This window comes from Rhinoderma darwinii, chromosome 1 (genome assembly GCF_050947455.1).
Source record: "Rhinoderma darwinii isolate aRhiDar2 chromosome 1, aRhiDar2.hap1, whole genome shotgun sequence".
Taxonomy (NCBI): Eukaryota; Metazoa; Chordata; class Amphibia; order Anura; family Rhinodermatidae; genus Rhinoderma; species Rhinoderma darwinii.
This window is the reverse complement of record NC_134687.1, coordinates 635566273-635586607: the sequence shown is the minus strand read 5'-3', so window position 1 is coordinate 635586607 and position 20335 is coordinate 635566273. Positions and strand designations below refer to the sequence as shown.

At 46.4% G+C, this 20335-nt stretch overlaps 1 protein-coding gene across 7 annotated transcripts in view; it reads left to right on the top strand.

Moving 5' to 3' along the window:
* Window positions 1–10442: 10442 nt before the first annotated feature.
* Window positions 10443–20335, top strand: part of LOC142655545 (uncharacterized) — a 125770-nt gene continuing 115877 nt past the window's right edge. For 4 of the 7 annotated variants that reach the window (XM_075830322.1, XM_075829975.1, XM_075830154.1 and 1 more), the window contains exon 1: window positions 10443–10687. In XM_075830322.1, coding sequence (XP_075686437.1) covers window positions 10678–10687 — 10 coding nt within the window. In that variant the 5' untranslated portion in view covers window positions 10443–10677. The remainder of the gene's footprint in view (window positions 10688–20335) is intronic. The other 3 variants (XM_075830065.1, XM_075830234.1, XM_075830495.1) reach the window with 3 other exon arrangements.

Below are 20335 nucleotides of genomic sequence, written 5' to 3'. Positions count from 1 at the left end.
GACACGTGGGGTGAAAATGCTCACTACACCTCTTAATAAATGCCTTGAGGGGTGCAGTTTCCAAAATGGGGTCACTTCTCAGGGGTTTCTTTTATTATTTCACATCAAAGCCTCTGCAATTGTGAACCAATACTTTATAAGTCGCCAAATTAGGCCTCAATTTTACATGGTACTCTTTCACTCCTGAGCCCTGTCGAATGTCCAGGCAAAAGATTAGGGCCACATGTAGGGTGATTCTAAAACAGGGAAACACCGCATAATAATTGAGAGCTGTCTTGTTATGGTGGCACAAGCCGGGCACCACATATTGGCGTATCTAAGGAAAAATTCCCATTTTCATTCTCCCACATCGTGTGCACACGAATTTCTGCAAAACACCTGTGGGGTTAACATGCTCACTACACCCCTAGGTGAATACCTTGAGGGTGTTGTTTCCAAAATGGCGTCACTTCTGGGGGGGATCCACTGTTTTGGTCCCACATGGACTTTGCAAATGCAACATAGCGACCAGAAACCAAATGCAGCAAAATCTGTACACCAAAAGCAAATGGCGCTCCTTCCCTTCTGAGCCCTGCCGTGTGCCCAAACAGCATTTTACGACCACGTGTGGGGTATTGCCGTACTCCAGAGAAGTTGCTTTACAAGCGTTGGGGTTCTTTTTTTCCTTTATTTGTTGAGAAAATTAAAAATTTGGAGCTAAAGCTACGTCTTATTGAAGAAAAAGGATTTTTTTTATTTTCACTGCCCAATTCTAATAAAATCTATGAAACACCTGTGGGGGCAAAATGCTCACTACACCCCTAGATGGATTCCTCAAGGGGTGTAGTTTTCTCAATGGAGTCACTTTTTTGGCGTTTTCACTGTTTTGGTACCTCAGGGGCTTTGCAAATGCGACATGGCCTCCGCAAACCATTCCTGCTAAATTTGAGCTCCAAAAGCCACATGGCGCTCTTTCCCTTCTAAGCTCCGCCGTGTGTCCAAACATCCGTTTATAACCACATGTGGGGTATTGTTTTACTCGGGAGAAATTGCTTTACAAATGTTGTGGTACTTTTTCTCCTTTAGTCCTCGTGGAAATGAGAAAAAATTAGCTAAACCTACATAATCTTTGAAAGAATGACGATTTTTATTTTCACGGCCTACTTCCAATAATTTCTGCAAAAAACCTGCGGGGTCAAAATGCTCACTATACCCCTAGATAATTTCCTCAAGGGGTGTAGTTTCCAAAATGGGGTCACTTTTGGTGGATTTCCACTGTTTTGGCACCGAAAGAGCCCTTGAAACCTGACATGTAGCCTAAAATATTTTCTAATAAAAAGGAGGCCCAAAATCCACAAGGTGCTCCTTTGCTTCCGAGGCCGGTGCTTCAGTCCATTACCACACTAGGGCCACATGTGGGATATTTCTAAAAACTGCAGAATCTGGGCAATAAATATTGAGTTGCATTTCTCTGGTAAAAACTTCTGTGTTACAAAAAAAATAGAATAAAAATGAATTTCTGCAAAAAAAAAATGAAATTTGAAAATTTCACCTCTACGTTGCTTTAATTCCTGTGAAACGTTTAAAGGGTTAAGAAACTTTCTAAATGCTGTTTTGAATACTTTGAGGGGTGAAGATTTTAAAATGGGGTGACTTTTTGGCGGTTTCTAATATATAAGGCCCTAAAAGCCGCTTCACAACTGAACTGGCCCCTGTAAAAATAGCCTTTTGAAATTTTCTTGAAAATGTGAGAAATTGCTGCTAAAGTTCTAAGCCTTGTAACGTCCTAGAAAAATAAAAGGATGTTCAAAAAACGATGCCAATCTAAAGTAGACATATGGGGGATGTTAATTAGCAACAATTTTGTGTGGTATAACTGCCTGTCTTACAAGCAGATACATTTACATTTAGAAAAATGCAAATTTTTGCAATTTTTCACCAAATTTTGGTGTTTTTCACTGGTAAATATTGAATTTATCGACCACATTTTTCCACTATCATAAAGTCCAATGTGTCACGAGAAAACAATCTCAGAATCACTTTGATAGGTAAAAGCGTTCCGGAGTTATTACCACATAAAGTGAAATATGTCAGATTTGAAAAAATGGGTCTGGTCCTGAAGGCCAAAATGAGCTTGGTCCTGAAGGGGTTAAGGAATACATCTAGAGGTGTAGTGAGCATTTTGACCCCACAGGTATTGTCTGAAAGGTAATGCGCAGCAGATGGTTCAGAGTGAGATTTGCAATTTTCTATACATATATGCCATTTCAATGTCCGATATATTGTGCCCAGCATGCGCCACCGGAGACATACACCCCATAAACTGTAATGTAATGTAAACTGTAATGTGGGTTCTCCTGGGTATGGCAATACCCTACATGTGGCTGTTATCTGCTGCCTGGGCACATGGCAGGGTTTAGAAGGGAAAAATGAGGGGGATAAGCAGTGCGGAGTGCATCAGAGTAGGTAAAACTGGGGTAGATTGAAAATCAAGGGATGTATGATAAATTTTAAAACACTTTCATACAGAGCCCTGTTTTTTCGGGACATGTGTCACATTGATATATTGTGTCCTGCCTTATCTCCCTCTTATAGCAGACTTTGAACTTCTTTTGACTTTTTCTGTTCTTGTCAGATTGGGGAACTTCTCCTGGAAAGTGTTGCCCTGGTATGATGCGTGTGGCCTCGCTTCCAGAAGTACTGGGTGCCCCCCCTTCCTGGTCCCCAAATATTAGTTTCTTGATAACCACCTCTTGAAATTCATGGAAAGTTCCCATCTGGCCTGTACATCGAGGTAGCACGTACACATTGCACAATGCCATCTGTATAATGTGAACGGCCAGCCTCTTATACCACACCGCATGGCGCTGTATGGCTTCAGGAGTTGATCTGACAAGTCCACCCCTCCCATATACCTATTGTAGTCCAGGATGCAGTCTGGTTTGGGGGTCTCTGTACTGGTACATGGGTACTGGTGTGGCCATGTATTGTTGTCAATACAAGGACATCTCTCTTGTCTTGTACTTGACACACAATATGTTGCTGCTAGAATGTGCCCTGCTCTCACCAATTCTTGTTTGCCCAAGCAGAGTCCTAGGGAGGCCTCTCAGACTTCTTCTAGCAGTGCCGCATGCCGCAGGACTTCTGGAAGCGAAGCATGTGAAGAGTGGGATGCTGGTATAGAAATGATCCAGGAAGAGGTGGTAACCCTGGTCCAGCAGTGGGTGCACCAAATCCCACAAATTTTTTGCGTTAACTCCCAGTAATGGGGGGGGGGGGGATTCTGGGGGCTGAATACTGATGTCCTTCCCTTCATATATCCTAAATTTGTACGTATACCCTGATGCACTCTCGCACAGCTTATACATCTTCACACCATACCTTGCCCTCTTACTCGGCAGGTACTGGCGGAATTGAAGCCTCCCTTTATAATGTACCAGGGACCCATCAATAGAAATACACTTCTCGTGGGTGCATGCTTGGGCAAACTGGGCACTGAAATGGTCTAATAGGGGTCTCAGTTTATACAAATGGTCAAAACTGGGGTCATCTCGGGGTGGGCACTGCTCATTATCAGCATAACGTAATAAGCGAAGTATTGCCTCATAACGCATCCTGGACATGACCATGCGGTACATCGGGGTGTGGTATAAGATGTCTGTACTCCAGTAGGTCCTAATGGATGGCTTTTTCAGAAGCCCCATGTTCAAGTGTAGTCCCCAGAACTTGCCCAACTCTGCTGCCTCTACAGGAGTCCACCTGTGGGATTGGGCATAAAATTATGTGGGGTTCTTTATTATATACTTTTGGGCATGTAAATTTGTCTGGGAGACCATAAGCTCTATAAATTCATCCGTGAAAAAGAACTTGAAAAAGTCCATCTCACTGAGCCCTGTGTTAAATTTCATCCCTGGGCTGCCCGTGTACTCAGGGGTTTAGGGCTCATAATTGTCTGGTGTGGTGGTCCAAATGGGGTCACTTCGCTCAGGGGTTTCAACTGTTGCGGGGTCACTTCTCTCAGGGGTTTCAACTGTGGTGGTGGTCCTGGGGCATCTCCTAGGGGGTCCCTCCTTTTCGTCACTGGATGAGGAGGTTGACAAATAAAACAGAGTCTCGCCATCCTACGAGTCTATGTCAGAGGCAAGAAACGCATAGGCCTCTTTGGCAGAAAATGACCTTTGGGACATCTTTATTATTTATGTGCTTAGACACGTGTATTGTGTATACAGCAAAAAAAACTTTCGAAAACTTCACAAGAACAAAATAAAAGTATACTTCCCTAATTAGAATCTGTACACTGCTACCTAAAACTTTTTTTTTGTTTTTATGGAACGAGTGGGCTTCCCTGACACTAAACCTAACTAGGGCGAGAGTTCCGAATACTAAACCTAACTAAATTTTATGCTGCATCTATTGTGCGTCCATGTGCTGTCCGTGACTTTCACGCACCCATTGCTTCAATAGGTGCGTGATGCGCAAAAAACGCACAAGTATAGGACATGCAGTGAGTTTCACACAGCGGACACACGCTGCGTGAAAAACACTGAATGTCTGAATGGCCCCATTGAATTGCATAGATCCGTGTGACGTGCGTTATTTTAACGCGCGTAACACGGACGTGAAATACGCTCGTGTGAATAAGGCCTAAAGCTAACTAGGGCGAGGGTTCCTAACACTAAACCTAACTAGATTTTATGTGAACTTCCATGACACTAAACCAAACTACTGCGACGATTCCCTGACACTAAACCTAACTAGATTATTCCGAGCATTCCTGACGCTAAACCTAACTACAGTGACGGATTCCTGACACTAAATTCCCTGACGCTATCCCTAACGATTCCCTGTCAACTGATTTTATGTGAACTCTACAGTTATGGATCCCTAACTCTAAACCTAACTACGGTGACGGATTCCTGACCCTAAATTTCCTGACGCTGTACCTAACTACGCTTTTTGACGGTTCCCTCACACTAACTAACCCTAATACTAAACTAACAAGCTGCTAACTTTCTAAACAAAACTTTTTAAAAAAAATTGTTTTTATTATATTGTACAAAGAAAATAAAATAAAATATAATAATCCCCAGGGACCAAGAAATGTGTCCCTGAAGACTCAAAAGTGGTCAGTGATGGAGATCACTGACCAAAAACGTGGGTGACAAGGGGAACACAAGGACAGAAGTGGGAAGTGGCTAGAAGAAACAACTAATATATCGTTTTTTTCTAACTACCCTGCGCTGACTCTCTCCACAACCGCTCTCTACGACTAACTCCAACAGAGAGCCGGTGCGGCAGGATCTGAGGTCAGAGCAGGAAATAATGAATGCGATCGCTGCTATTGGTCGGTCGTCACTGACTAACCAATAGCAGCGATCGCGGAGGCAGGACCACTACGATTGGTCCTGGCACACTAAGAAGTGATAGCCTGCTGTCGGAAACAGCAGGCATCACAGCTCGATGAAACGCCGGGGGAAAATGGCGATGCATTTTCCCCAGGATGTAGTATTCCGTGACTGAGCGCTAACGATGTGACGGAATAGTACGTCGTGGAGCGTGAAGGGGTTAATGGCAAGTGTTGAAAAGCTAAGTCATGGTTGGGTGCTAGTTCTCACAACGTGACATATTTTTTGTCATGCTGATCCTGACAGATTTTACCCCTCAGATGCCAAAGTCAATAGAGACCGCAACATTTATGGTGTTTGACAGATGGAATGGGCTTCTCTGTCACTCTTTTGGTGCCTCAGCAATTGCACTGGGGAGGGGAGGGGGCGCGATAGGCTACCATGACAGCCGTGAGAAATAACAAAGGCCACCATCTTGCCATCAACGTCTTCCTATTAGCCCATGTCAGAGTGTAACACTGACAGGCAGTAATGGTAAGGAATACTATGTACTCCAGAGCATGATGTAAGCAATCAAATGATCGCCGCTTCAAATCCCCTAGAGGGACAAAAAAAAAGTTTAATTAAGTTTAATAAAGTTTTACAAAAAAAAAAGGCCTTTTTTCCTAATTTATTTACATTTATTTTTCAGAAATAGTTTACCATAAAAAAACAAAATGCAAAACAAATCCATCGATGGAAAAGTAAAAAAGTTATGGCTCCTGGAATGTGAAGATGAAAAAACAAAAAATACTTGGTCCTTAAAGGGGGTTTCCCATAATTATTATTTCTTATCAATCCTGAGACAAGAGATAAATATCTGATCGGTGGGGGTCCGACCATTGAAACATCAAGCTTAGCCCGTTCTCATGATCGGTGGGTTCCCAGCAATTGCACCCCCACCGATCAGATATTTATTACCTATCCTGAGACAAGAGATAAATATCTGATCGGTGGGGGTCCGACCATTGAAACATTAAGCTTAGCCCGTTCTCATGATCGGTGGGGTTCCCAGCAATTGCACCCCCACCGATCAGATATTTATTACCTATCCTGAGACAAGAGATAAATATCTGATCGGTGGGGGTCCGACCATTGAAACATCAAGCTTAGCCCGTTCTCATGATCGGTGGGTTCCCAGCGACCGCACCCCCACCGATCAGATATTTATTACCTATCTTGTGGATAGGTAATAAAAAAAATGAACTGCATGTCAAATGCCAAAAAGATTTGAAAATCTACTTCCCAGGCTGTCTGTTCCCTAAATCAGCCTTGTATTTTTCTGCCAGAAAATAAGTAATGTGAACACGCCCAAAGAATGGTCGTGTCCAGCTGCTATGGCAATTGGGATATACGTATATATGTGTGCAGGCTGTAGAGCTACTGATTGGCCAGGTCTAGGTTACATGACCCATTATCTCTATTTATACCCAGGGAATTGACCACCTGGTCATCATCTATTGAACCGGCACCTTCCATCCACGTAACCCTCATACAACTACATGGATGGAAAAATAAAAAATATTAAGGCTCTAATAAGGTGGGGATAAAATAACATCCAGATGTGCCGGCCAGAGGAGAACAGTCCTTCAGCTTCAACAAATGGTTATCAAGGCCCTAATATTAGGGAACCGGGGATGGGAGGGCCTCTTCGCATCTGCTGGAAGCGAGGGCGCCCGTATTATACCAGGGAAACACTTTCCCAACAAAGTTTCCTAATCAGCAGCTTACGTCCACATATGGGGCGTTACTGTACTCCGGACACGTGGGGGGGTTTCTCTTATAGTCTTTGTAAAAATAAAAATATAGAGGTCATTACAGAAAGGAGTATAAGAGGAGAGGACTACAACTCCCAGCATGTCCAGGCTGTTATTATGAGATATCAGAAGACATTACAGGGAGGAAATATAAGAAGAGAGAACTACAACTCCCAGCATGTCCAGACTGTTATGTGATATCAGGGGACATTACAGTAAGGCCTTATTTACACGAGCGTGTCAACGTCCGTGGGACGGCCATTAAAACATTGGCCGTCCCACGGACCTTTGTAATTCAATGTGGCCGTTCACACAGACGTTGTTTCAATGGACCGTGTGAAGTGTCCGTGGGAAATAGGACATGTCCGCTCTTTTCACGCATCACGCATCCCCCCAGACTCTCCTCTATGGGGGATGCGTGACATCGCGTCCCGCAGCTCTGAGCACGGATGCACCTCGGCCGTGAAAAACTGCAGTTTTTCACATCCGAGGTGGGCAACGCTCGTGTAAATAAGGCCTAAGGATTATAGGAGGAGAGGACTACAACTCCCAGCAAGTCCAGACTGTTAGGGTATGTTCACACGGACTATTTTCGGGCCGAAAACGCCCCCAAAAATGGCAAAAAAATTGGAAGCAGAACGCCCCCAAACCTCTGCCCATTGATTGCAATGGAAAAACGGCGTTCCGTTCCGACGGACCGTTTTTTTATACGGCCGTTTTTAAAAAATACGGCCGTAAAAAGAAGAGCAGGTCACTTCTTGGGACGTTTTTGGAGACGTTTTTCATTGACTATATTGAAAACAGCTCCAAAAACGGCCATAAAAACCGCCGCGAAAAACGAAGTGAAATTCGCGAGGGGCTTAAAAAAAACGTCTGAACATCAGGAGCTGTTTTCCCATGAAAACAGCTCCGTATTTTCAGCCGTTTTTTGCTAAGCGTGTGAACATACCCTTAGGCTGTGTTCACACAGAGTTTTTTGCAGGAGGAAAATTCCTCCTGCAAAAACTGCTGCAGACGTTTTTTGCACAGTGGTTTGACAAAAACTTGTCACAACACTCGTCGAGGAGTTTTTCCCGTTTCTGACTGGGGTTTTTGAGGTGGAAACCGCCTCAAGATAGGTCATGTCGCTTCTTTTTTACCGCGACGCAGTTTTTCCGCTCGCGGTAAAAAAAACTCGTCCGCCTCCCATTGAAATCAATGGGAGGCATTTTCGGGCGGTTTTTCATGAGTTTTGCGGAGCGGTTTCCGCCCCAAAAAACTCTGTGTGAACAGGGCCTAGGGTGTGTTCACACACAAACTCAAAAACGTCTGAAAATACGGAGCTGTTTTCAAGGGAAAACAGCTCCTGATTTTCAGACTTTTTTTTAACAACTCGCGTTTTTCGCTGCGTTTTTTACGGCTGTTTTTGGAGCTGTTTTTCAATGGAGTCAAAGAAAAACGCCTCCAAAAACGTCCCAAGAAATGTCCTGCACTTCTTTTGACGCAGCGTCATTTTACACGCCGTATTTTGTCAGCGACACGTAAAATAAAGGCTCATGGGAACAGAACGTCGTAATTCCCATTGAAAGCAATGAGCAGATGTTTGTAGGCGTATTAGGGGCGTTTTTTCAGGAGTAATTCGAGGCGTAAAACGCCCGAATTACATGTGAAACCACTGCATGTGAACATACCCTGATTATGTGATATCAGAGGAGATTACAGGGAGCAGGTATAAGAGGAGAGGACTACAACTCCCAGCATGTCCAGACTGTTATTATGGGATATCAGAGGAGATTACAGGGAGAGGTATTAGAATAGAGGAGAGAACTACAACTCCCAGCATGTCCAGCCTGTTATTATGTGATATCAGAGGACATTACAGGGAGAAGGTATAAGAGGGGACGACTACAACTCCCAGCATGTCCAGGCTGTTATTATGGGATATCAGAGGACATTACAGGGCGGAGATATATGAGGAGAGAACTACAACTCCCAGCATGTCCAGCCTGTTATTATGTGATATCAGAGGAGATTACAGGGAGCAGGTATAAGAGGAGAGAACTACAACTCCCAGCATGTCCAGGCTGTTATTATGTGATATCAGAGGACATTACAGGGAGGAGGTATAAGAGGAGTGAACTACAACTCCCAGCATGTCCAGGCTGTTATTATGGGATATCAGAGGACATTACAGGGAGAGGTATAAGAGGAGAGGACTACAACTCCCAGCATGTCCAGACTGTTATTATGGAATATCAGAGGACATTACAGGGGGGGGGGAGAGTATAAGAGGAGAGGACTACAACTCCCAGCATGTCCAGACTGTTATTATGTGATATCAGAGGACATTACAGGGAGGAGGTATAAGAGGAGAGGACTACAACTCCCAGCATGTCCAGGCTGTTATTATGAGATATCAGAGGAGATTACAGGGAGCAGGTATAAGAGGAGAGAACTACAACTCCCAGCATGTCCAGGCTGTTATTATGTGATATCAGAGGAGATTACAGGGAGGAATATAAGAGGAGAGAACTACAACTCCCAGCATGTCCAGGCTGTTATTATGTGATATCAGAGGACATTACAGGGGGGGGGGAGTATAAGAGGAGAGAACTACAACTCCCAGCATGTCCAGACTGTTATTATGGGATATCAGAGATTACAGCGAGAAGGTATGAGGCGAGAACTACAACTCCCAGCATGTCCAGCCTGTTATTATGAGATATCAGAGGACAGTACAGGGAGGAGTATAAGAAAAGAGAACTACAACTCCCAGCATCTCTATGCTGTTATTATGGGATATCAGAGGACATTATAGGGAGGAGGTATTAGAGTAGAGGACTGCAACTCCCAGCATGTCCGGGCTGACATTACAGGGAGAGGTATAAGAGAGGACTACAACTCCCAGCATGTCCAGCCTGTTATTATGTGATATCAGAAGACATTACAGGGAGGAGGTATTAGAGTAGAGGACTACAACTCCCAGCATGTCCAGGCTGTTATTATGGGATATCAGAGGACATTACAGGGAGAGGTATAAGAGGACAGGACTACAACTCCCAGCATTCCCCTGGCTCCAGCTCTCACATAATTGCTGACAACCTATAGGAGAAGAAAACACTGAATCCAACACTCAACACACAGGACAGGAGCCCCGCCCTCTCACAAAGCTCCGCCCTCATGTCACGTGAGTATTACTTACCGGCACAGCACATGAGGCCCGCCCCTTCACAGAGCTCCTCCCCTCATCTCACGTAATCATCATCACAGGTCCTTCATCCGCCTCTTCTCTCCACTGATAAGCCCCGCGCCTCCCGCCTGGTAACACGGGGGTGACGTAGTCACTTTTCCCTCTCCATTGATAACTCCGCCTCTCCCACCCGTCACATGGTGGTGACGTCATCACAGAGTCTTCTGCCAACACTTCCCCTCTCCGCTGATAAGCTCCGCCCCTCGGCTCGGTCACATGGCAGTGACGTCATCACAGGGCCTTCCGCTGTTGCAGTGAATGAGGTGGGGAGCCCGTTCTTGTGTGTTCTCTCTGTTATCAGCTATGATGGCGGTGGTGACATGAGGAGATGATTACTGGTGAGATGACATGTTATATGAACACGTTTTCTGTTACAGGGTTTGTACCGGAAAGAAATTTATCACTGGGGGCCCCCGATCACTAGTACAGGGCCAGTCAAGGTGTGGGGGCGGGGCACTGTTGTCCAGTCACGGTGTGGGGGCGGGGTGGTGTTGTCCAGTCACGGTGTGGGGGCGGGGCTGTCCAGTCACGGTGTGGGGGCGGGGCGGTGTTGTCCAGTCAAGGTGTGGGGGCGGGGCGCTGTTGTCCAGTCACGGTGTGGGGGCGGGGTGGTGTTGTCCAGTCACGGTGTGGGGGCGGGGCTGTCCAGTCACGGTGTGGGGGCGGGGCTGTGTTGTGGTCCAGTCACGGTGTGGCGGAGGGCGGCGTCGTTGTCCAGTCACGGTGCGGGGGAGGGCGGCGTCGTTGTCCAGTCACGGTGCGGGGGAGGGCGGCGTCGTTGTCCAGTCACGGTGCGGGGCAGGGCGGCGTCGTTGTCCAGTAACGGTGCGGGGGAGGGCGGCGTTGTGGTCCGGTCACGGTGCGGAGGAGGGCGGAGTTGTCCGGTCACTGTGCGGGGGAGGGAGGCGTTGTCCGGTCACTGTGCGTGGGAGGGAGGCGTTGTCCGGTCACTGTGCGGGGGAGGGAGGCGTTGTCCGGTCACTGTGCGGGGGAGGGAGGCGTTGTCCGGTCACTGTGTGGGGGAGGGCGGCGTTGTCCGGTCACTGTGTGGGGGAGGGCGGCGTAGTCCGGTCATGGTGTGGGGGAGGGCGGTGTTGTTGTCCGATCACGGTTTGTGGGGGAGGGCGGTGTTGTTGTCCGGCCACGGTGTGTGGGGGAGGGCGTTGTTGTCCGGCCACGGTGTTTGGGGGAGGGCGTTGTTGTTGTCCGGTCACGGTGTGTGGGGGGAGGGCGGCGCTGTCGTCCGGTCACTGTGTGTGGGGGGAGGGCGGCGCTGTCGTCCGGTCACGGTGCGTGGGGGAGGGTGGCGTTGTCCGGTCACGGTGCGTGGGGGAGGGCGGAGTTGTCCGGTCACGGTGCGTGGGGGAGGGCGGAGTTGTCCGGTCACGGTGTGGGGGAGGGCGGCGGCGTCCGGTCACGGTGCGTGGGGGAGGGCGGAGTTGTCCGGTCACGGTGTGGGGGAGGGCGGCGGCGTCCGGTCACGGTGTGTGGGGGGAGGGCGGCGTTGTCCAGTCCCAATCCTGAGCGTTTCAGAAGTCCGATAATACAGGACGCCCTATCTTTTCTTATAGGGGTTCTGAATATAGGTCATTAAAGGGGTATTCCCATCTTATAAAGGGATGATGTATCGCGAGGATATTCACAGTAAGTGGCTGGGGCGTGTTAGTAATGTGCAAGGAAAAATCGTAAAGTGGCTGCAAAAAACAACCAATCCTTGGAAAAATAAAAAGTTATGGCTCTTGAAATGCGACCATGAAACAAATAACCTTTGCGTCCTGAAGGCCAAAATAGCCGGGTCTTTAAAGAGGCTCTGTCACCAGATTATCAAATCCCGATCTCCTATTGCAGCAGATCGGCGCTGCAATGTAGATAAGAGTAACGTTTTTGTTTTTTTATAAACGAGCATTTTTGGCCAAGTTATGACCATTTTTATATTTATGTAAATGAGGCTTTCTAAAGTCCAACTGGGCGTGTATTATGTGCGTACATCGGGGCGTTTTTACTACTTTTACTAGCTGGGCGTTCTGACGAGAAGTATCATCCACTTCTCTTCAGAACGCCCAGCTTCTGGCAGTGCAGACACAGAGCGTGTTCTCGAGAGATCACGCTGTGTCGTCACTCACAGGTCCTGCGTCGTGTCGGACGAGCGAGGACACATCGGCACCAGAGGCTACAGTTGATTCTGCAGCAGCATCGGCGTTTGCAGGTAAGTCGATGTAGCTTCTGTCGCCTGGTGCCGATGTGTCCTCGCTCGTCCGACAAGATGCAGGACCTGGGGCAGGAAGTGACGTCACAGCGTGATCTCTCGAGAACACGCTGTGTCTTTGCACTGCCAGAAGCTGGGTGGTAACGAAGAGAAGTGGATGATGCTGATTCGTCAGCATCATACACTTCTATTCACAACGCCCAGCTAGTAAAAGAAGTAAAAACGCCCAGATGTACTTTAGAAGGCGTCATTTACATAAATATAAAAATGGTCATAACTTGGCCAAAAATGCTCGTTTTTAAAAAAAAACACGTTACTGTTCTCTACATTGCAGCGCCGATCACATGCAATAGGAGATAAGGGTTGCAAAATCTGGTGACAGAGCCTCTTTAAGGAAGGGGGGGGGGGGGGGTTGTTAATAGTAACCTCTAGCAGCCAGTCCATAGAGGAAGAATGTATTTTATAAAGTAAGGATTCTGATGCTTAGAAACCTTGTCGCGGAGGGCCCTGTGTTAGTTGTGGGGGTCAGGGGGCCCCATCATAGATGATCTGCTCCGTACTGTAGGCGGCCACATCCGGCCCTGGTGAACATTCTCTTATATAACCAGTGACTGATCTGCGCTGCTCTTATAATCTTTATAACACGAGGAGTGTAAAGTTCTACCATGTGGGGGCAGCGGACATGACAATCGTGTGGAAAGATGTTCTGCAGGTTTATAATACTGGAGTCTTCTCTTCTGCACATGGAGAAGCCGTTCTGCTAGTAGACACTCCAACAATTCTGCACTTCTAAGTGTAAGGAAAAATAACTACTGTTCATATATCCTATAATTAAAGGGAATGTGTTGCCAGAAAAACATGTTTTTTTAAAAAAAATTAAACATTTAGTGTGTAGGTGATTAAACATTGTTCAAATTTTTTTTATTTTTTTCAGGAGTCAGGAAATATTATAAATTAATTCTAATTTATAATATTACCCATTTTTGGTCACTAGATGGAGCTATTCCCAAAATTGCAGCATTGCAAAATTGGGTAAAAAGCCCTCGCTCTAGTGAGCTCTCAGCATCCCCCCCTCCTTTATCCTGGCTAGTGCCGGGATAAACGAGGGGTTTGAACGGTGTAACCTCCTACACTGTGTGTCGCCATTTTTTGAGCTAACACACAGTGTAGTAGGTTTACATACAGTAGTAAACACACACAAACACGAACATACATTGAAATCTCTTACCTGCTCCTGCCGCCGCGGCTCCCTCCGGCCCGTCCGCTCCGTTTGCTGCCGCTGGTCCAAGTGCACAAATCCGGAAGCCGCGACCGGAAGTAGTAATATTACTGTCCGGCCGCGACTTCCGGTCCACAGGAAAATGGCGCCGGACGCCGCCAATTTCGAATTGGACTGTGTGGGGGCGGCGCATGCGCAGTTCCCACATAGACGCCGTACACTGAAGTCAATGGGACGGGAGCCGTTCGCAGTCCCTATGGGACTGTGGCTGCCGTATTCCATGTCTGTATGTGTCGTTAATCGACACATACAGAAATGGAACAAAAAATGGCAGCCCCCATAGGGAAGAAAAAGTGTAAAAATAAGAAAAAGTAAAACACAAACACACAAATGAATATAAACGTTTTTAATAAAGCACTAACATCTTTAACATATAAAAAAATAATTTGTGATGACACTGTTCCTTTAAATATTACTGACATACAGGGGGTCCCTGGCTTGAAACCCCTCCCTTAGTCAAAGCAGAGGCTTCTTCACCCCCTAAGGGTATGTGCACACACACTAATTACGTCCGTAATTGCCGGACGTATTTCGGCCGCAAGTAGTGGACCGAACACACTGCAGGGAGCCGGGCTCCTAGCATCATAGTTATGTACTACGCTAGGAGTCCCTGCCTCTCCGTGGAACTACTGTCCCGTACTGAAAACATGATTACAGTACGGGACAGTTGTCCTGCAGCGAGGCAGGGACTCCTAGCATCGTGCATAACTATGATGCTAGGAGCCCGGCTCCCTGCACTGTGTTCGGTCCGGGACTTGCGGCCGAAATACGTCCGTCAATTACGGACGTAATTAGTGTGTGTGCACATACCCTAACAGTCACATTAAAATTGGAAAAATCTGTCCTGGAAGTGTCACCTTTTTATTGTAGCCTTGTTTTGGCCTTAAAGGGGTTGTCCGAGATACCAAAATTTTTTCAAAAACGGTGTCATACATTACCCCTTATACAGACAACCTAAATAAAGCATTATTTAAAAAAAAAATTCTACTTACCACATTTCTTCTTTGAGTTTAGCACGGTTTGTTTACATGCAGTTCAGCTCTGGTTTGTTGATCTTTCCTTGTTATGAAACTTTTTTCCCGTGCACGCTCATTGCAGGCTGCAATGAGCGTGCACGTGCCTTCCAAGAGTTCATGTGAGCTGTCCCTGCTCCTCCCCGCTAACCTCCTTCACTGGACTTGTCTTCTTGCTGACATTCTTGAAGGATGGTGACCGTTCTCCCCCCATTATGTTTTTCACATTTATGTTTTCTTTCTCTTTTCAGGTCTATAAACCTCTTCGTGTCTCCCTCACCCTCGTCCACCCTCTTCTATCTCATGTCTCTCTCCACTAAGGCCATGTTCACACAGAGTTTTTTTGCAGGAGGAATATCTGCCTCAACATTCCGTCTTGAAGTTTGCGGCAGATTTACCTCTCCCTGCACGTTGATTTTTGCGTCGTTTTTCACGCGCGGTTTGCAGCTTTGTTTGCGTTTTTGTTTGCCGCTTTGTTCGGGCCGTTTTTAGCTTCGTTTATCTTGGCGTTTTTTGCTTGTTTGTTTGCGTCTTTTTTTGCGATGTTTTTCGCTGTGTTTTCCGGTGCGTTTATTGTAGCCTTTTTCGCGTCGTTTATCGTTTCTTTTTTTTTCGTCGTTGTTTGCGGCTATTTTTGCTGCGTTTTTAGTTGCGTCTTTCGTGGCGTTTTCCCTGTTGTTTTTCGCGGCGTTCTTTGCCTCTTTGTTTGCGGCTTTTTTCGCGATGTTTTTCGTAGCCTTTTTTAGCGACGTTTATCGTAGCCTTTTTTTCGTCGTTTTTCGCGTCTTTTTTTTGCATCGTTGTTTGCAGGTTTTTTTGCTGCGTTTTTCGTGGGGTTTTCCCTGTTGTTTTTTCGCGGCGTTCTTTGCCTCTTTGTTTGCGGCTTTTTTCGCGATGTTTTTCGTAGCTTTTTTCGCAACGTTTATCGTAGCCTTTTTTTCGTCGTTTTTCGCATCTTTTTTTTGCATCGTTGTTTGCAGGTTTTTTTGCTGCGTTTTTCGTTGCGTCTTTCGCGGCATTTTCCCTGTCGTTTCTCGTGGCGTTCTTTGCCTCTTTGCTTGCAGATTTTTTTGCAATGTTTTTTTCCGGCTTTTATCATAGCCTTTTTGGCGTTGTTTTTTTGCGTCTGTTTTGCACAACAGCTGTCAAAAAGATGAATGTAAACAGAAAAGCACCACGTGCTTTTCTGTTTACAAACATCCAAATGGCTTGTCATAATGATGGCGGCTGCGCAAAAACCACGCAGCGGCCCATCATATGATGCTGCCTCACGGAGCAGGTAAGTGGCTTTTGCGCAGGCAAAACGCCGCGTGTTTTGCCTGCGCAAAAATGCCACATTCGTCTGAATCAGGCCTTCTACACATTTTTAGGCAAGTTAGTTCAGACATTGATGGGAACTCCGCTGCGGACGATAGGCAGCGGTGCAGAAATTTCAGGCCGCAGCATGCACTGTCTGTTGCGGAGAAGTGGAATGGCACAAAGTATTTCAGCCTTTGTAATGCAAAAACTGAAATATGTGGCAAGTCCGCTGTGTTTTCTGCAACGTCTGAATTACTTGTCAAAACTGCAAATATTGGTGCAGATTCGTTGCGTACTTTCCCCTAAATCTGCAACAACATTTGAAGCATAAAAACTCTGCCACGTCTGAACGTGCCCTAATAATAACAGCCAGCGCTGTGGCCACCACAGTATTAGCGATGGTCCGCTACTGGATGTTACCCAGGTATGCTATTCCCAGTTTCCCTGGTGGCGGAGGGTACCAGGGTCATAGTGATGGTTAGTGTTCGTCCAGCCCCGTCTTATGCCTCATGCACACTTGCGTGTAAGATTGACGCCCGTGAGAAACGCGTATGAATCGGGTCAGTTTGTGTGCGTTCTGCATCAGTGTGCTTAGCAAGTGGCATGCGTTATTCACGCACTCAGGCCTCATGCACACGACCGTGCCCGCAATCACGGCCCGCGATTGCGGGCACGGCCGGCCGCTGCCTGACAGCCGCATTTTCGGGCCGTGCTCCCATACAAAGTATGGGAGCACGGCCCGCAAATTGCGAAAGAACTGACATGTTCCATAATTTCCGGAACATTTCCACGGCACTGACACCCTCCGTAGTGCTACGGAAAGGTGTCAGTGTTCAATGAAAGTGAATGGCTCCATTTTTGCGGACCGCAATTGCGGTCCGCAAAAACGGAGGTTTTTTGCTGTCGTGTGCATGGGGCCTTAGAAAGGCCATTTTTTTGTTGCAACAAATTGCAGCATAAATCACGCACCAAACACGCTTGTTTGGTTCATGGTTTTCACGCATGCATTGACTTCAATGTGAGTGTAGGTGCATGATGACGCACCAATAGAGGACATGCAGTATGTTTCACGCAGCGGACTCTCGCTGCGTGAAAACGGCCCCATTGAAACAAATGGGTCGTGTGTGCTGTGCGTGGTTTCGACAATCAGCACACGGACGAGATTCACCCTGGTGTGAATGGGGCCTTAGGCACGATTTACACAAGCGTGAATCAAGTCTGTGTGCTGTGCTTTGAAAAAACGCACAACACACGCGACCCATTTATTTCAATTGGGCCGTTGACACGTGTGACTTTTCATGCAGCGAGAGTCCGCTGCGTGAAACATACTGCATGTCCTCTATTGGTGCGTTATCATGCACCTACACTCACATTGAAGTCAATGCATGCGTGAAAACCACGCACCACACACGTGTTTGGTGCGTGATTTACACAGCAATTTGTTGGAAAAAAGAAGAAAAATATGGGCTGGCTTTGTGAGTGCGTGAATAACACATGACAATCGAAAAGCACACTGAATCAGAAGAAGAAGGGCGGATTTACACGAGCGTGTGCGTTTTGCGCACACAAATAGCTCTGTGTGTCATGTTCATACGGATGCGCGTAAATCAATGAAGAGCAGCACAAGATTTACTAGCGTCAGACGCCTCGCATAATACGAGGAGAAGCTTTTACGTCTGAAACGAGGCAGCTGTTTTCTCCTGAAAACAGTCTGTCTTTTCAGATGTAAAAGCCTGCTACCGTGTGCACATACCCTGATACTGTTAGACCATGTATCTAAGCCTACCACATGTTAGGCTTAGATACAGGGCCCCAAAACACTAATCTTAGGGTATGTTCACACGGCAGCGTCCATAACGGCCAAAATTACGGGGCTGTTTTCAGGAGAAAACGGCCCCGTCATTTCAGCCGTAACGGCATGTGCAGGCCCTTGAACGCCGCGTCCATTACGGACGTAACTGGAGCTGGTTCTCCATGGAGTCCATGGAAAACAGCTCCATTTATGCCTGAAGAAGTGACATGACACTTCTTTGGCGCGGGCGTCTATTTACGCGCCGTCTTTTGACAGCGACGCGTAAACATACGCCTCGTGTGAACAGACAAACGTCAGCCCATTGCTTTCAACGGATGTAATTCTGGGGTTAATACGCCCGAATTACGTCCGTAAATAGGCCGTGTGAACATACCCTTATACAGGAATAAAAAGAATGTCATCTGGGGTCCTGTATCTAAGCCTACATTGTGTTAGGCTTAGGTACAGGCTCCATGTGTGACACTGTTTGTTAGACCCTGTATCTAAGCCTAACAATGTAGGCTTAGATACAGGACCCCAGAAGATCTTATCCAGTTCAGGACCGGGCTATTTTGCGCCTTCAGGACCAGACACCGTTTAGCCCTTTTTAGCACGCGTTAGTTAAATGGCTATAACTTTTTTTTATTTGTTGGGCTAACGACGTGATTTTTGCGACGTTTTTTCCGTAGACAATGCAGGTTTCTTTTTTTAGCGTTTTTATACACATCCTTTTTTGCCATTTTAGAATTTTTATTCATAAAGTTTGAAAATAATAGTAAAAAAATAAGCTTTTTTACGTTTCAGCTATTTTTTTGGGGGTAATAACATAGTTTTACCCTGAAATAGACCTTTTATTTGTGATCGCCATTGTGTACCGTAAATTTTAATATATTACATGTCTATATTAGGGTAATTGGGTCAGCACTAGCGTTACAACAATGATTGGCGGGGGGGACGGTATTTTTTTGGGGTGGGTATTTTATGTGTATTTATTATTTAATTTTTTTTTGTACTTTATTATTTTTTTATTACTGTGGTCTGTCCCCCAAAGGTCAAAAAAGACCTTTGGGGAACATTATATATTTTTTCTCTCTTTTACACCATCTTTTCGACTGTAACTGGGGCTGCACAGCAGCCCCAGTTACAGGGGAAATCAGCCCTCTCATAGTGACGATTGTCACTAATAGGGCTGTGCTGGGTCTAGTAAGACCCAGCAGCAGCCTGCCACTAACGGCACCCGGTGATCATGTGACCAGTCACATGATCACCGGGAGGAATAGAGACAGCGGCGCGGCCGCTGCCTCTATTCCTATACACAGCGTTCATTGAGCGCTGTGTAAGAAGACATCGGAGAAGACAGAAGCAGCGAAAGCTGCTTCTATCTTCTCAGGGTCCCCGGCAGTCACTGACAGCCGGAGACCCGACATTCAGCTGCCCGATCGCGCGGGCAGCAAGTTAAAACCTGAGCCGTAGAAAGTCTATAGCTCGGGTTTTAAGGACCCGTCCCTGACCGCTGGCCGTAAAAATACAGCCAGCGGTCGGGAACCAGTTGTTAAACAGTGTACGGTGTCCCGCGGGCCGCAGATAACAGCCTCAAGGGCTGCATGCGACCCGTGTGCTGCATCGTGAAGTATGATCCCCTATCAAAGCCTACTATGTATAGGCTTTGATAGGGTAAGAACTAAACGTACAGATGCCACTGTACCTCTCTAGTCCGCAGGTGCCGTCCCTCTTCACTTTTTTCACTGTGAACACGCATAGGCGCGCTCACAGTGAAAAAAAGCTGCATAGGCTGGGCGGGCACCCGCAGAAACGACACGTCTCCAGTGACGTGTCGTGTCCCATCCGAGGTCTCGCTGGGGCGAGACCATGTGATCGGGATACGACACGACAGTGGAGGAGGAAGAAAACGTGACGTCAGAAGACAGGTGATCGGAAGAAAAGAGCTGCCAGAACGGAGAACAGAAGCAAGATTGCACAGGTAAGTATATTATTCAATAGTTAATGTGTGCATTGTGTGTTTACATTTTAAATAAAAATATATCTCGGACAACCCCTTTAAGGCTCAGAGCCCATTTTTCAAATCTGACATATTTCACTTTATGTGGTAATAACCTATCCAAGCGATTCTTAGATTGTTTTCTCGTGACACATTGGGCTTCATGTTCGTTGTAAAATTTGGTCGATAAATTCAGTGTTTATTGGTGAAAAATTGCAAAATTTAGAGAAAATTTTGAAAAAATAGTCTTTTTCAGAATTTAAATGCATATGCTTTTAAAACAGACGGTTATACCACCCAAAATAGTTACTAGTTCACATTTCCCTTATGTCTACTTTAGATTGGCATCGTTTTTTGACCATTCTTTTATTTTTCTTGGACGTTACAAGGCTTAGAAC